Source organism: Stegostoma tigrinum, chromosome 2 (assembly GCF_030684315.1).
Source record: "Stegostoma tigrinum isolate sSteTig4 chromosome 2, sSteTig4.hap1, whole genome shotgun sequence".
In the NCBI taxonomy this organism is placed as follows: Eukaryota; Metazoa; Chordata; class Chondrichthyes; order Orectolobiformes; family Stegostomatidae; genus Stegostoma; species Stegostoma tigrinum.
In genome coordinates this window covers 96,359,263-96,376,156 of record NC_081355.1, presented here as the reverse complement: position 1 = coordinate 96,376,156, position 16,894 = coordinate 96,359,263, and the positions used below count along the sequence as shown (strand labels likewise).

The 16,894-nt window shown below is 40.0% G+C and overlaps 2 protein-coding genes across 2 annotated transcripts in view; one reads left to right on the top strand and one right to left on the bottom strand.

The window, feature by feature from the left end:
- The window catches only part of LOC125464588 (insulin-like growth factor-binding protein 4), an 82,816-nt gene extending 71,038 nt beyond the window's left edge, over positions 1 to 11,778 (top strand). Inside the window, exons 3-4 of the mRNA XM_059655667.1 lie at positions 2,801 to 2,929; positions 9,613 to 11,778. Coding sequence (XP_059511650.1) covers positions 2,801 to 2,929; positions 9,613 to 9,765 — 282 coding nt within the window. The 3' untranslated portion in view covers positions 9,766 to 11,778. The remainder of the gene's footprint in view (positions 1 to 2,800; positions 2,930 to 9,612) is intronic.
- A 14-nt stretch (positions 11,779 to 11,792) lies between these two features.
- igfbp3 (insulin-like growth factor binding protein 3) lies at positions 11,793 to 16,644 on the bottom strand. The gene is made up of 4 exons (XM_048557148.2): positions 16,081 to 16,644; positions 14,831 to 15,051; positions 14,267 to 14,386; positions 11,793 to 12,520 (listed from the first exon to the last, which is right to left on the bottom strand). Exons 1-4 carry the CDS (start codon positions 16,418 to 16,420, stop codon positions 12,401 to 12,403), a joined length of 801 nt encoding a protein of 266 aa, XP_048413105.1. The 5' UTR covers positions 16,421 to 16,644; the 3' UTR covers positions 11,793 to 12,400.
- Between the last annotated feature and the right edge of the window lie 250 nt (positions 16,645 to 16,894).

Here is a 16,894-nt window from a genome sequence, read left to right as displayed (position 1 = left end):
CATCCCAAAACCAGCCCAGCGCGACCCCGCCTCCCTAACCTGTTCTTCCTCTCCCCTATCCCCTCCTCCCACCTCAAGCCGCACCTCCATTTCCCACCTACTAACCTCATCCCACCTCCTTGACCTGTCCGTCCTCCCCGGACTGACCCATCCCCTCCCCACCTCCCCACCTATACTCTCCTCTCCACCTACCTTCTTTTCTCTCCATCTTCCGTCCGCCTCCCCCTCTCTCCCTATTTATTCCAGAACCCTCTCCCCATCCCCTTCTCTGATGAAGGGTCTAGGCCCGAAACGTCAGCTTTTGTGCTCCTGAGATGCTGCTTGGCCTGCTGTGTTCATCCAGCTCCACACTTTGTTATCACAATCTGACCTAGCTGCATTTGCTCGAATTTGGTTCATATCCCTTTAAATTCTTCCAAGTGTTATACCCATTCCTTTTAAAAGTTGTAATTGTACCAGCCTCCACCACTTCCTCTGGCAGCTCATTCCGTACACACACCACACTCTGCATGAAAAATTTACCCCTCAGGTCCTTTTTAAATCTTTCCCTCTCACTTTAAACCTATTCCTTCTAGTTTTGAATTTCCCCACCCTAGGAAAAAGACCTTGGCTTTTCACCCGATCCATGCCATTCATAATTTTACAAACCTTTATAAGGTCACACTTCAGCCTCCGATGCTCCAGGGAAAAAATGCTCCAGCCTCTCGCTATAATGCAAACTTCCCAGTACCAACAACATCCTTTTGAATTTTCTCCTCTCCGTCTCAAATTTAACAGCAGCTTTCCTATAGAAGGGCAGCCAGAATTGTATGCTGCTTTCGAAACGTGGTCTCATCAATGTCCTCTATAGCCACAACATGATATTCCAACTCATATACTCAATGTTCTGACCAATGAAGGCAAACGTGCCAAATGCCATCTTCATCATCCTGCCTATCTGTGACTCCACTTTCAAGAAGCTATGTACCTTCACCCCTAGGTTTCATTGTTGGGCAGCACTCCCCAGGGCCCTAACATCAACAAAATAAGTCCTGGCCTTGTTTGCCTTACCCTGAGGCACAGTGGTTCAGTGGTTAGCACTGCAGCCTCACAGTGCCAGGGGCCCGGGTTTGATTCCAGCTTCAGGCAACTGTCTGTGTGGAGTTTGCACATTCTCCCCGTGTCTGCGTGGGTTTCCTCTGGGTGCTCTGGTTTCCTCCCACTGCCCAAAGAAGTGCAGGCTAGGTGGATTGGCTGTGCTAACTTGCCCGTAGTGTTCAGGGGTGTGTGGGTTACAGGGGGATGGGTCTGGGTTGGATGTTGCATGGGGTGATGTGGACTTGTTGGGCTGAAGGGCCTGTTTCCACACTGTAGGGAATCTAATCTAATCAAAATGCAACACCTCACACGTATCTAAATTAAACTAAACCTGCTGCTCCTCAGCCCATTGGCCCACCTGATCAAGGGCCTGTTGACTCTAAGATAATCTTCTTCACTGTCCACAACACCCCAGTTTTGTGTCATTTGCAAATTTACTGACCATACCTCCTCTGTTCACATCCAATACAATAGAGTTAGTGAGGCATGGTTTCCTACACACAAAGCCATGTTGACTATCCCTAATCTGTTTCTGCCTTTCCAAATGTATGCAAACCCTGGTCTTCAGAATATCCTCCACCAGCTTGCCCGCTACTGTCTTAAGGGTCACCGATCTTCAGTTCCCTGGCTTTTCCTTACAACTTTTCTTGAATAATAGCACCACGTTAGCCAACCTCTCAACTTCTGATACTTCATCCGCAGCTGTCGATGATACACATGTTTCAGCAAGTGGCCCTGATAATGCTCTTACTAATGATAACTAATTTTGATAGAGTCATTATAGAATAATTAAGTGTTTATTCCTTTATGAAATGTTTATAAATGAATATAAAAACTTGCATTTATCTCACACCTTTCATGGCCTCAGAACATCCCAAAGTACTTTATAAACAATGAAGTACTTTTGAAATTTGGTCCTTGTTGTCATGCAAGAACAATAACAACCAATTTGTGCCCAAGAAGCATCAAAGTAATAATTACACTATAATTTGTTTTGCCACGACAATTAAGGGTAAATATTGACCATTTGAGATAGCATGGAGTGATTTTTTTGCACCTATTTGAAAATGCAGGCAAGACCAAAATTTAACGTTCATCCAAGAGACAGTAGCTCCAACAATGCAGCAGTGGATTGTCAGCCGAACGTTTGTGCTCAAATCCTGAAGTGGACTTAAACCCACAACCATCTAATCCACAAGAGAAATTGCTACCATCTAAGCCACAGCTGACAAAACATGCATAAGAAGAATGAATAAAGTCAGTTTATAATGGTGGGTTTTTATTGTGCTTTACATCAGTTCTGGGGACCTTGGTTTGAAATCTACAATGGAAGATGGTGGAATTTGAATGCAATCAAAATCTGGAATTAAGCGTCTAATGATCACTCTGATTCAATTGTCAATTGTTGGAAAAACCTATCTAGTTCTCTAATGTCCTTAAAGGAAGGAAATTGCCGCCCTTACCTGGTCTGCCCTATATGTAACTCCAGACCTACAGCAAGTTGGTAAGCTCTTAGCTACCCTCTAGGCAATTAGTAATTGCCACTAAATGCTGGCATAGCTAGTGACACCCTCACCTTGTGAATGAATTTTTAGTTGTAATTGAATTAACTAAGAGTTACGGATGTAGGATATTTACATATGTGTTTTACCATAAATTTTGTGGAGTTGACATTGCAACTGATAAAAAAAAGTCATGCCGATACTGCATTGATTTTTCACAGGGTCCATGCCAGGAGGAAATGCAACGTGCCATTGACAGGATCATTCTGATTCAACAGCATACTAATGAAGAACTTTATAGATTTCACATCCCAAACTGTGACAAGAGAGGATTTTATAACCTGAAACAGGTATGTAGATTTTTGTAGTTAAAAGAAATGAGGGATAAGAGGTTCATTAGCCATAGCCTATAATGGATAATAAAATAAAGAACTACCAATACTGGAGATCTGAAAAGCACAAAAACAGATATTGCTGAAGAAACTCAACAGGTGAGGTTGCATCTGTAGGAGAGAAAACAAAGTTAATATTTAGACTACAGTAGCCCTTCCTCGGAGCTGGGCCCAAAACATGAATTCCATTTTCTCTCTACAGATATTGCCAGGCCTGCTGAGTTTCTCCAGCAAATTTTGTTTTTGTGCATTTCATATCCTATGAGGGACTTTTAGCAACCCTCTCTAAAAGAGAGAGCAAATTGGTAATATGGCTAGTGGGGTACTACTCCACATCAAACATGGGACAGGATGAAGTGGGAGTTCTCAAGCCTGCCTCAGTCAGAACTGGAATTAAAGGCTGGCTGTTGACACTGTTCTGAACAACTGGCTAGTTTTTTAATCAACTGAGTTAATCAGCCCTCTTGGGAATTGTAAAACATATAGTCAGCCATTCAGCTCCATTGATTGACTACTAGATAATGGTTGATTTATATCACAATCCCAACTCAACATCTTGGACTCATACTTCATAATTGTCTTCAGTAACAAACCCTATCAATCTCAATGTTGAAATTTTCAATTGGTGTAGGCTCAAAAATGAGTACTAAAAATCCCAGGGCATAGTCGGCTATGGACCAAGTGCAAGTAAATGTGATTACTGCAGTTTGGTGTTTGTGGATCAGCACAGACATACTGGGTTGAAAGGCCTGTTTCTATGTTGCGTGAGTCTATGACTATGAATCTAAAAGCCTTTTCAGAGAAAGGATCCCAGATCTCCCCAGCTGCAATTCTGTGCTTAATGGATATGTCTCATTCATGATAGCAAATAATTTGTCTCCATGGGCTCCTGTCTGGCAGTATTGGCAAAGCAGAGTTTGAAGAATTTTGAGATTTGTCTGTTTAACAATCTGCATAAGCTCATCCCTGATTTAGACCCTGCATGAATCATTCAGATTTGGTACAGGTTGCTGCCGCAGCCTTGTCTAACTTACAACATGGTAAAGGAAATGTCTGCTGTCATCCCTCTGGCACACTAACAGTATTATACTAAATCTTCTTTTAGACTCAACTTTTCCAATATGAGACTCAATTTCAGTTGTTTCTGATGACATCCTGTTATTTCCTGAAAACATATTTGTCTAAGATGCCTGTTTTATTTTGAGATATGATTTGGGCATTCTGGGAAAAGAAAAACTAGCAATTTGGGAGGAATCCAATTCTACAAGATTCATCAATTCCACAGTAATTCCCACAGTAATTTGTGTTGGTGCAATATTTTGTGAAGTATATTACCTTATTCTACATGCATTTCATCCAGAAAAATAAAAACCAAAAGAGCTGTGGATGCTGTAAATCAGGAACAAAAGCGAAGCTGCTGATAAAGCTCAGCAGGTCTGGCAGCATCTGTGGAGGGGAAAGCAGAGTTAACATCTCTGGTCTGGTGATTCTTCCTCAGAACTGAGTTCTGAGGAAGGGTCACCAGACCCGAAACATTAACTCTGCTTCCTCCTCCACAGATGCTGCCAGACTGCCGAGCTTTTCCAGCAACTTTGTTTTTGTGCATTTCATCTACTATTGTCTTCCCACTTTCACATATTGTGCAGGGACCCTTACCTTTCAAATAGAATGCAGAGACCAATGATAGCATGTCTCAAAATATCTGAGGAACAGCTGAGGAGGAAGCTGTCATTCCATTAAAAAAAAGCCGCAGAGTTGTGTTTACAATTTTCAAAATGAATATGGCATTCCTGTCCAGGCCAAAGTTATAGCAGTCCTGAACTTCTTTGTTCTTCTGTTTCTGAACTGCAGCAAAAGATTTCAGTAATTGGATAGATGGTGGTATTGTAATAATCCCATTTGATGAATCATCCAGAGATTCAGGATATGAGTTCAAATCCTACAGCAACAATGGATGAAATTTGAATTCATTTCATAAATTTGAGACATTAAGCTGGTTTCAATAATTTTGCCATGTATGTATCATCAGTTGTCATAAAACCTTATCCAGTTTATTAATATCCTTTAGGAAAGGAAATTTGCGACCCTTATCCAGTTTGGTTGACATGGGGCTCCATACCCAAAGCAATATAGCTGACTCTTAACCGTGCCCCCCCACTGCCCCGCAATTGACCAGCACGTCAATCGGTTCAAGTCCAACTCAGGATAGAGAACAGATGCTGGCTTTGCCAGTGACGCTTGCATCCTGAGAGCAAAATGTGCAACTGATGTTCACTAGAAACTAATCATTATTATTCTGGGAAATCTTCAGTTTTCAGCTCTTTACTCGGTATGTAAAAAGCTGTCTGGCTGCGGATTGCATTATATTTGAATTCATGACCTAACCAGGGTCTTCTCAGAGCTGAACTCTTACACTGGTGAAATGTTCTGCTGGCTTCCTGAAATACAGCCTGCATAAGAGTCTCAATATATACCTTCAATCATGAGAACCAACCCTCCCACATTCCTGACCCCCTGAAATGCGCAAGGTTGGATTTAAATATGAAAAAAAAGAGAAAGCGCAGCCCACTATAAAAATATTTGTTGCTGTTCCACAGAGATAGGCTTTGTGGCATTCTGATAGTACAATCCAGAAAGACAGAATACTTTATTAAGAAGTTTGCAGCACTGCACTGTTGGAAGCCAGGTATTATTTTTACAATTGCTGCATCGTGCCTAGAAGCCAGCAGGTTACAGAGAAGCAGAAATTGTCAGCTCCACATGACAAATGCGTTTTATAGCATTCCTTTGACTGCTTTCTGCAGATTGTTGCCAATCTGACCATCCCCTACAATTCAGATTTATTTTCAAGTCTTATTGTCCTTGTTTTGGTTTATAACAAAAGGATATTTGTGAACATGTGAAGCAATTTTTTAAGAGGAAGCATAAAAGTAACATTAATATGTGTACAAGAAAATATTTCAATACATTTCATGCTTTTATTATTTTATCACATCCACCAAACATGGTAAGGGCTATAGTACTGAGAACAGTGAATTTCATGAATGTTCCAATACAATGAACTGAAAACAACTTGCAATGACATCCTAAATATTTTACTTGGAATCAGGTAATTTGTTTTTCTTTCGTCCGCTGACTGGAGACATACACAAAGCATGTTGTGACAGTTAGTTTATCAATTGGCTGAAATCCCCAACGTAAAATATCCACTTCTAAATCAATAACACTGACGACCATGAAGGAATTCAGTTTTACAGCTCTCCCAGTGCAGTGCTTTGTTCGCTGCGTGTATGTATCAGGAAATCATTAAGCTACAGCCCTCACTGTTTCATCTGTAAGATTTTCAGTCAGCCTCCCCTCTGGATGAAGCTTACACTTGGGGCAGAACTGGGAACTTGAACCTGTTTGACAATCCTTCAAAAGCACTTCAAGAGATCATTCTTCTTCAGAGTATTAATGTGCCACCTACTGGAATATTGTAGTGCATGGCAATAAATGAAAGCTAGTCTGAGCAATTGGACAGGAACAAAGGAGCAAGAGTAAGTCATTCAGCCTGGCACGCTTGCTCTGTCATTCAATTAGATCATGGTTGATCATCCATGCTAACATCATGCACTCACTTCATATCCCCTGATGTTATTAAATTTATTTCTAATTTGAACATGTTCAGTGATTGAGCTCCCATAAGCCTCTGGAATAGAAAATTCCAAAGATTCAATCTGCATGGAAACATTCCACCTCCTGTCAGCCTTAAATGGCCGGTGCCTTATTCTGAGATTACATTCCCTAGTTCTAGATTCACCAGCCGGTGGAAACTACCATCCTGCCACGCCATGTGAGAATTTTGTAAGTTTCAATGACATCACCTCTCATTTTTCAAAACTCTAGACAATACAGGCCTGGTTTACTCAATCCCTCCAGATAAAAACAAATCCTACAATCCCATTGATTAAACTAGTGAACCTCAAATGAGCTCCCTCATTGACAAATATATCCTTCCTCAGACGTCCAGACCAAAATTGTAATTCCAGGTGCACTCCAACCAAGACTCAATACAGAAATTCATCTTTCCTCCTGTAATCACATTACTTAACGGGGAAAGACAACATACCATTTGCCTTGCTTCCTGAGGGTTGCAGCTGCATATATCAGCTTTTGGTGACTCACAACAAGGATACCCAGGCATCTTTGAACACCACACTTCCCATCTTTTCTTCACTTAATGTTCTGACTTTCCATTTTCGTGCTAAAATCATGGATAAATGCACATTTATTCACGTTATATTCAATTTGCCATACCGATACCTACTTGCTTGACCTATTCAAATCCACTTGAAGCCTCCTTGCATCTTCCTCATAAACTTAACTTCACAAATAGTTTTATTTTATTAGAAAATTTTCAAATATCACAGTTTGTCATTGAATTTATGTAAATTTTGTATAAATTGTGGACGGTGGTGGTCTTCCTGTTGATCAAAGACTGAAAGCTAATCTGAGTAATTGGACAGGAACAAAGGAGCAGGAGTAAGTCATTCAGCCTGGCACGCCTGCTCTGTCATTCAATTAGATCATGGTTGATCATCCATGCTAACGTCATGCACTCACTTCATATCCCCTGATGTTATTAAACTTATTTCTAATTTGAACATGTTCAGTGATTGAGCTCCCATCAGCCTCTGGAATAGAAAATTCCAAAGATTCAGTCTGCATGAAAACATTCCACCTCCTGTCAGCCTTAAACTGTAGTCCTCAAGATGATCAATTTATCCATCCTCTTTATCTTCTGTCTGTTAACCAATTCTTACATTGAAATTGGTATACTACCTCCAATAGAGAGATCGAGTTCCGGAACCAAGATGTTATGGTGAAGCTGTACAAAAGTCTGGTGCGGCCGCACTTGGAGTATTGCGTACAGTTCTGGTCACCGCATTACAAGAAGGATGTGGAAGCTTTGGAAAGGGTGCAGAGGAGATTTACTAGGATGTTGCCTGGTATGGAGGGAAGGTCCTACGAGGAAAGGCTGAGGGACTTGAGGCTGTATTCATTAGAGAGAAGAAGGTTGAGAGGTGGCTTAATTGAAACATATAAAATAATCAGAGGGTTAGATAGGGTGGATAGGGAGAGCCTTTTTCCTAGGATGGTGACGGCGAGCACGAGGGGGCATAGCTTTAAATTGAGGGGTGAAAGATATAGGACAGATGTCAGAGGTAGTTTCTTTACTCAGAGAGTAGTAAGGGAATGGAACGCTTTGCCTGCAATGTTAGTAGATTCGCCAACTTTAGGTACATTTAAGTCGTCATTGGACAAGCATATGGACGTACATGGAATAGTGCAGATTAATGGGCTTGAGATCAGTATGACAGGTCGGCACAACATCGAGGGCCGAAGGGCCTGTACTGTGCTGTAATGTTCTATGTTTAATCCCATGCACTCTGCGTAGAAACATTCTTGATGCTTTCTTGATAGTGTCAGTGATAGTACTCTTAATTCCACATCAGAAACCTTCGAGGATTTCAGTATTTATTCAAACTTCAAGAATGAGCGAGTACTGCATTATTGGAGGAGTTAGTACTTTTATTGGATGTGAGATTGATAACTGATTAATCTGCTTTTGATTGTGTTGTGTGCAAGATAAATGTTAACAAGGACAATAAAATAACTACCATGCCCTTCAAATAGTGTCAGAGTGCCTTACATCCATTTAAACAAGCAGGCATTGTTTCAGGTTAAAGATAGGACCTTCAGACAAAGATCTATGGCAACAAAGAATCAGCCTGTATTATTTTAAATCCTGAATGGGCCCTGATTCAACAGGTTTCTGACATAAGATCAAATTTGCATCACTACGTTTGTCCATTACTGTCACTTTGTATACTTGCATTGCAATTTTCTTAAGTTGTACTTTTTTTTCTTGAATTAGTCACTCCAACAGACTATCTTCTGCAATCTCTTCTCACATGATGACATCTCCTAAAATTATATTATCAACATAGGAAAGAGAATAGGAATAGAGACTGATAATTTTTTTAAGTATGAGCAGATACCAAAAACAACAATTAGGCATATGGATATTTGTAAAAAGGGCCCACTCACAAGCTGGTCACCTCATGATTAAGATAACTGTGGGCCTCTTATACTCAGAATTCTTTGTTAGCTCCAATGGTCACCTGATGTAAGTCCATTTATTTTATTTTCTTGCCCAAAACATAGTGCCCTTTGGAATATATGAGTGTCAGTGCTCTTTAAACATCACAGGAGACACATTCATCCCTAAACCAGCAACGAAAAGGTACTTTTTGACCTAAAGGTCAATGCTGGTCAGACATGATTTAATATCGGCAGCTTACCGTAAGAATACAGATCAGGCTTGAGGTCCAATTCCCACTGAATGATTATTTTGTCTAGAAAATGACAAAGATCACAATTCGTGTGAGTGTTCGAAGACTGATTACCTATTTTGTTTCTCTTTGATCAAGCCAATGCACCATATGTACTAACCAAATCGTGCTGCTCTGTGTGATTGTCTTGCATGAATACATTGGGAAAAGTTCATTTCCACACTTTACGTGATTTCATTTATCAATGTTTCACCTCTATCTTACAAAGAGGACAATAAAGTTTTTATACTTATGCTTTGAAAGTGCGAGTCATCTCTGGATGGACAGCATGGACGGTGTTGGTGTGTTTTTCGCTGGAATGGAAAGAGAATCCCTGGCTCTCCAGAAGTGAGAGGTGATCCCCAGTGCCACCGGCATAACACACATGTTTCAGCATCAGCCGAACAAAATAACTGACGTGTCTTAAGAAACTGAGGAGGCATTAACATCTTTGCTTTTCTCTCACAAGTTACACTAGAGCATTTGAAGGTGATAACCACAAGATTACAGTTATCTTTCATGTATGTAAGCTATTTATTTCCTGCTTTTTTTTAGTTTAAAGATTTCTTTTTGAGAATCACATTTAAAATATCATCTGTCTAAATTGCCCCATGGAATAATCTACTAGTTGCACTTTTGGTTCACTACTAATGTGCATGAAAATAATTTTATATTGTGAAAAATGCATGAGTTGACAGAAGTATTATCCAAACAGTCACTGAGTACACTGCAAGTCACTACATATAATCAATGGTAATAACACATTAATGTTCCAAAAGGATGTCATGGCATTAAAATAATAGAAAGCTTAAGTCTTACACAATTGCTGCCACTGTTAATTGACCATTGCCTCTATCAGAATTATAACGTTACCAAGGCATACACACATTCCTCGTGTTAGAGGCTAATATTTTGTAAATTAAAAATATAATAGTGTTTCAAGGTGATACCTGTCTTCAAGTTAAAATAACTTTTAACTGCCCAAACGTCATCCTTATCCTCACTGACATCAGTATTCTTGCCTATAACACACTCCTACGTACAATATTCATAGAGAAAATGAACTCATTGGTGCTGAAGTTTTCTCTTTGTTTAAATGCATTCATAGATGTCAAATTTGATTGTTAATTATAAATGGAAGATGTTTAATTTATTCCTATGATGTGTAAGTACACATCACATGCTTTGCTGATGATTTTTAATCTGTGAGGGAGTCAAGGGTTTTAGGGAAAGGACAGGAAAGCGGAATTGAAGATTATCAGAACAGCCATGATCTAATTGAATGGCGGAGCAGATTCAATGGGCTGAATGGTCTACTTCTGCTCCTTTTGTACGGATTTGTAATAATGGAAAGGTTCGTATTGACTCTCTGCAATCTTGGCCATTAGCTGAAAGTATAAATCATATGCCCACTTCCCCAAAGAGTGTGAAGGCGTCTTATTTTTGCAATGCATGATGATTGATGTGAATTTCATCTTTTGCCCCCAAAAGTGGCTTTGTTTCAATCTAATCATCATGAACTTGCCAAGAAAAGGGGAGAAGTACTGATGTGCTGAGCACTGGTAGCATTAAAGTAGAAAATTCAATGTCAATCTTCAGAGGACTAAAATGAGAAAAGTCATGAAGCTGTCTGAAGCGGTCAGCAATTCCTTCGTTATCGTTAGGTGTGACTAAAGCTGCAACAAACAACTTAGCTAATCCTCTGTTAGCACATTTAAATTTTAAAAAAGTCTGCTATTGTGGACATCTATTGCTGCAAGAGTCAGTCATCCTTGTCAGGTCTCAATTCTTATTGAATGATTACAATTTGTCTTTTCAATTTTACTGTGAATGAGTTAAACTAATACAACTATTTCAGCATTTTCTATTCTAAGCATCATTTTATATATTGGGCAGTTATAAACATTTTTAAAGATGCCAGTTTTTGTTTCTCTTAAGTGTTGATAATCTGTACCAAAGGTGTGAATCCATCACAAAACATGCTGCATGAATAAAGAAAGCTTGTAGTACGTAGTTATTAAACAACAGTGTATTGCTTCACTAATTGTATACATAAGTGTCTACCAATTATTGCTCGGAACACATTGGCTCAGCAAAGACTAGAGAATGTGAGAGTGAATTTGATTTCCTGTACCTGTGGGGTTTTTGGACAATGTCTTAATAGCCTGTAACCACTAGATGGCACTCATATGTTTTCTCAAATTCCCTCAATTTTCAAATTGTTTCTAAATAATCAAAAAATTGTTATATGGAGTATATTTTATTTTAATGTAACTGTATCACTAATTTTCTTTATATGATTAAGATCTGCAATAAGTAAATTCTCTTGAATAATTTTTTTTGATTTTGTGTAATAATGTGGTACAAAATAAGCTACTGACTCGCTGCTGTAGAAAAAAAAACAATGCTTCACGTTTATTCAGTTTAAATAATGTTTATTAAAAAACATAATTATATTAAATACAGACCATATTCTAACAGAATATTCATTTCATTTAAGGAAAAATAATCATATGACTTTTTAGTAACATGAAAGCTTTTTTTTAAAAAGAACAAAAAGTCCTTTTTTAAAATTTTATAGAACGTTTTACCCGTGAAGGCTAGTTTCCTGTTTCAGACCTGCAGAACAAGACATTTCAAAATATGTAGTATCATACACTAATATTTTTACATAAGAGCACAAAGTCTGTCAGGATCAAATTGGTCACAGGCAGTTTTTTAAATAGTCAAGTGGAGATTCCCTGATTCCTTTCTGAAGTGCCTTTTCCTTGGGAACTGTAGTGCAGATTTCTTGGGAATTAAAAAAAAACTCCCATTCTTTCAGGGAGCTGGAAGAATATGTGGCAGGATAGAGCTGTAACATCTGGGCTGAAGAAAGCCCCCTTTCCCAACCTAAACTGGCAGCAGAGCTCACAGCTCTAGAACATAGGCAGCCCATGTCTACTGCCAATTGCTCTGAGGTCTCTGATCAATCAGTGTCTCTTGCTCATTTTCTTTCTCTCTCTCTCTTTCATTCACATACATACAGAGTTCATGGGAGTGGCAGGGTTCCTCAGTTAGTCTCAAAACTATAACAACGCAACTCTCCATTTCTTTCGTAGCTAGGCAGCCGAGTGCCATATTTATCCACACACCAGCATAAACCTCGCCTCCTCCCTTTAGATGATCGGCACTGTGGTAGAGAAGAGAGGGTTAACAATTTAAATCAATGGTCATGTCATTTTTCCTTTAACCAAATGTTAGTTACTAACAGGAAAGTTACATCTTAAAAGTATTAAATGATCCATATCATTGACAGAGATAGGAATGCTCAAACAGTTAGCAAAGATTTGTGTTACATTTATCAATCACAAATCTTACAGGAGTAGGTGGTGAAGCACTGCAGCCTTATTTTTCATGACTTCCACACTAAAACATCCTTAAGGCATAGTGATGTACAATGGCAGACTTTGGACTTAAATTAGTTATGCATCACAATGTACTAAATCTCTTAGCAGCTTGCAACTGTATAATAGGATCCTGCTTGATGTCTAAGGAATTTCTTACAGTTTCAGTGCATTTGAAGCATATTTCACAGAAAATATTATCTCACACCTCAGCTAAGATGAAGGCTATCCATTCCTAAGTATTAAAACAGACATACTTAGCTGATTCGCAGCATCTGTCAAGACAGAAACAGAGTTGATGTTTCAGTTTTGAGAAATTTCATCGTCTCATAGATCTGATATGTTAACTCCATTGCTCTCTCCAGAAATGCTGCAAAGCCTACTGAATATTTCTGGCACACTTTATTTAAGATTTTTCAGATCCACGGAATTTTGCTCCTTCACTTCTATGCAGTTCTGTTTAAATACCACGAAGCAGGTATCCACTGCTGCAGTCTGCGGATGATGGTTCTCGGTAGTGATGATTCTATCTACCACAAAATGTTAGGTGTCCACTACCTGCTAGAATGATTCAGAAATTAGGAGTTTCAGAGGGAATCAGCCATTTCTGAATGTGCTTACAACTGGAAATCTGCAAAATCTCTCCACCAGAAAGACACTGAAATGGATAAAAATTCCTAAATTGAGGTTGACACAATCCTATAAGGCAAGGGCTGGAAGGGGTACCTTGACAAGTATACAGAGTTGAGATGGGAATCAACCATAATCCCAAATGAATGGCAGAAAAGACTAAAGTCAATAAAGAGCCTACTCCTGTCTGATGTTCCTAAATCATTTGTTTTCAGCATCAATCAGGATTTTGGAATTAAATTAAACACAGATTAGTTGTATGGTTGCATCTAATTCAAATTTGGTCATAAATTATAATGAGACTAACACAAATCCTACTGGGTCAATGCCCACAGATACTGAAGTCAGATCAATTGCAAGTGACAGGATGTTTAGTCACTTGAAAAGAAGCCAACTTGCATTCCATCCCCGCAGTCAGCCAATGCACTACACATTACAGATGCAGAAGGGATGGAATAGTTGTGACAGGGTCACACTAACCCCTCACTCCAAGTACTACCAAAATTGCACAAGTTTGCGGCCAATCTTGCATGTAAGAAAGGTGAATATTGGGCATAATTGATGTACAACATCCAAAAATATTTTTTAAAATGTATGGATCATACCCCAAAATAAATTTCATTGTAAATGTTTTTCATTCATCTTTAATTCTGTGCTATAAACAAAAAATCAAAATGGACTACTGATCCCTCAATATTGCAGCAAAAAAATTACTTGGGAGTTTCTACGTTCTGTCCAGTACATGATCTGTTTGGTAACCTATATGCCATACACGTGTTACAGGCAGAAGAAGACTGTTTCATTGCTAGACAACTTCAGTGGGTACATCCTACTTATAATTAGGAAAAGAAATATTTATCAAATGGCAAGAAAACAGGAAAGTGAACAGAAGAGAAACAAACCTGTTTTTTCTTGTAGAAGCCTTTTTTGTCACAATTTGGAATGTATACACCTCTGGGGCTCAGAATGGATACAGCTTTCAAATTATTTAGGATGTCTTCCATTTCTCTCCGACAAGGACCCTGATAAATATAGACAGAATAATCTCATGATCTTAGTACACAGACAAGGATCAGCTTCCTTAAAAAAATTAAAACAATTTGTTCAGAACAAACTATAAATAAAATATTTGAATTGTTTTCAATGTTATAGTGCAGTGGGATAAGGATTACAACGGTTTCTTATGTTTAGTGACATTGCAAGCACGTTTTGCTGAGTTCCTGTGTGGAACATTTCCTGTACAACATGGGAACACACTGAAAACACATTAGAATGAGTCAAACTGCTGCAATGGAAATCTTAGGTGCATTTTTATAATGCCACTCCATGGCAACCAGAGGAATTTTCACCTCCCTGTGGCAGAGGGTACAAGTGCATAATTTCATTTCACAATTTGAGGAAACATCCTACTTAACAGAAGCTCAAAACGTGCATAAATGTAAGAGGAAGATGCATTGCTCACTCACGTATTCTGTGTCGTGTTTTATTTCTGACGAAAAGTTGGTGGTTTCTGTATTCTCTGCTTCATTGTTAATTTTGTACAGCTGGGATTTTCTTGATGCCTCTTTCCGCAGCAATTTATTATGCTGCTGGTGACTTTTACTCTCTTGCATTCGGTGTGTGTTGGGACTCCACTCATTCCCTGAGTTACTGGCATTCCTCTCATCCTCTGAACGGTTGGCATTTCCTAATTGTAAAAGCAGCAGTCACATCAGTAAAAATAATTCAAAAATCCGGTAGAGCAAAAGTCTCATTTAGTGTATAATCTGAACGATAAAGAGAGGCGGGGAAGACGGGAAGGGGTGGCAACAGGCAATTATCGTTCTGCTTTTCAAAACCTCACAGCAGCAAACTTTGCAATACTCTATTCCACCAGACGGTGGTGAGCTAATATCGCCAATATTCATGCTCACACCGAACACTAATGTCTGCTAGCAACCTTACCAGTACAACAAAGTTTGTGCCTTGGTGAGCATTCTGGGTACTAACTCTTCACTATTAGAAGTTTTGTTTAGTTCATTTCGTACGAATAATATTACTGCAGTAACCAAAAGGTGGAAACTTTAAAGACTCGAAAGCAACCCCAGCATCAGTACGAGATACGTACAGTAGGGCTATTGGCACGTGTATGAGCAAGCAGCTTCTCTCAATCTTGACGTTAAAAAGCATCTAAACTGAAAAAAAATGCACATTGCAAAGCTCTGCTCAGTTACTCGAAGTACAATTTAAATCTGTCGAGTTAACACTGAACGTTTTAAGTACGTTTCTGCCTAACGTGCCCTCGCTGCAGAAAGGACCAGGGAACGCTCCCTTCTTTAAAACAGAGGCAATGTTGCTATTTCTCTCAACTCCCAACAGTGAGGCTACTGTTCACACAACCGCTCCAAGCGGGTGAAGAATTTAAACTTAGCATCAGGTAGACTGCAGCCATTCGATCGTAGTAATGATGCAATCCCTGGTCCTGGACTTCAATTAACACAGTTTAGTTCGAGAACAGAAATAAGGTCAACGCTGCAAATACACTTGCTCATCTTTTAAGATAACAGCACTTTCTAACACCAACAAGCTCAGAAACCCAAAGCAATTTTTTTTCCCTGAAACGAAGTTATTCACAGAAGCAAATGACTGCAGCCGCTGCAAATCTGAAATAAAGTATAAAACTGAGTTAGATTTCGCCCTGCAATGCGTGGATTTGGGGGAGTGCACAATTTCTTACCTGCAGCGGTCAGGATGCGGAGTTTGACCGTCTGGTTAGTGCAGATACCCCTGCCTTCCAGCAGTGCCTGCAGGGGTCTGCTCTCCCCGGCCTGGGGCAGACAGGTGAAGCCGGAGGCGCAGCGCTCGGTGTAGACGCCGCACTGCTGCCCCTGGCGGAGGGCGCAGGTCATGCAGCAGCCGCAGCCCGGCTCCCTGACCGGCTGGCAGTCTCCCTGCAGCGGCTTGCACTGAGCCAGCGCCCGGGCGTCGCACGGCTCGCAGCGGACGATAGGTCCCAGAGAGGCGGCCAACTTGACACTCAGCGTCGCTACGGCCAGCACACATAGCGCGTACACCATGGTCTCCTCACACAGCCTCGCCGAGCGGACGCCGGAGGGGTGGGGAGTGGGTTCAACTCCTTTGCAAAGAGCTCCTTTACAAAAACAAAATCACGAAACAAAAATTCAAAGAGAATAAAGCGAGTTTGCTGCTCCACGGAATTCAGACCAAAAGAAAAGTTTCTTTTTTTTATTATTATTTCACTTTCTTTAGGATAAACTTCAACAGCCTGCACTTGCTTCGACTCCGAGAAACCAGGAGCGAATGCAGATTCTTATATCAAGAAAGGCGAGATCCCGCCCCCCGGAATATGAATAATTCACTCGCCTCCCATTGGGTTTCCGCAGTTGGTTATTTGCTGATACAGGTCTCGGGGCGGGGCAATCTCGTTACTCCCCTCACATCCCTCCCCATGCGATACCAGTTGCCCGAGTGAAGTGCCACCCTAGAACGGAGCGAAGCAGTGCCAGTCTCCTGTCCGGGGTGGGGCAACA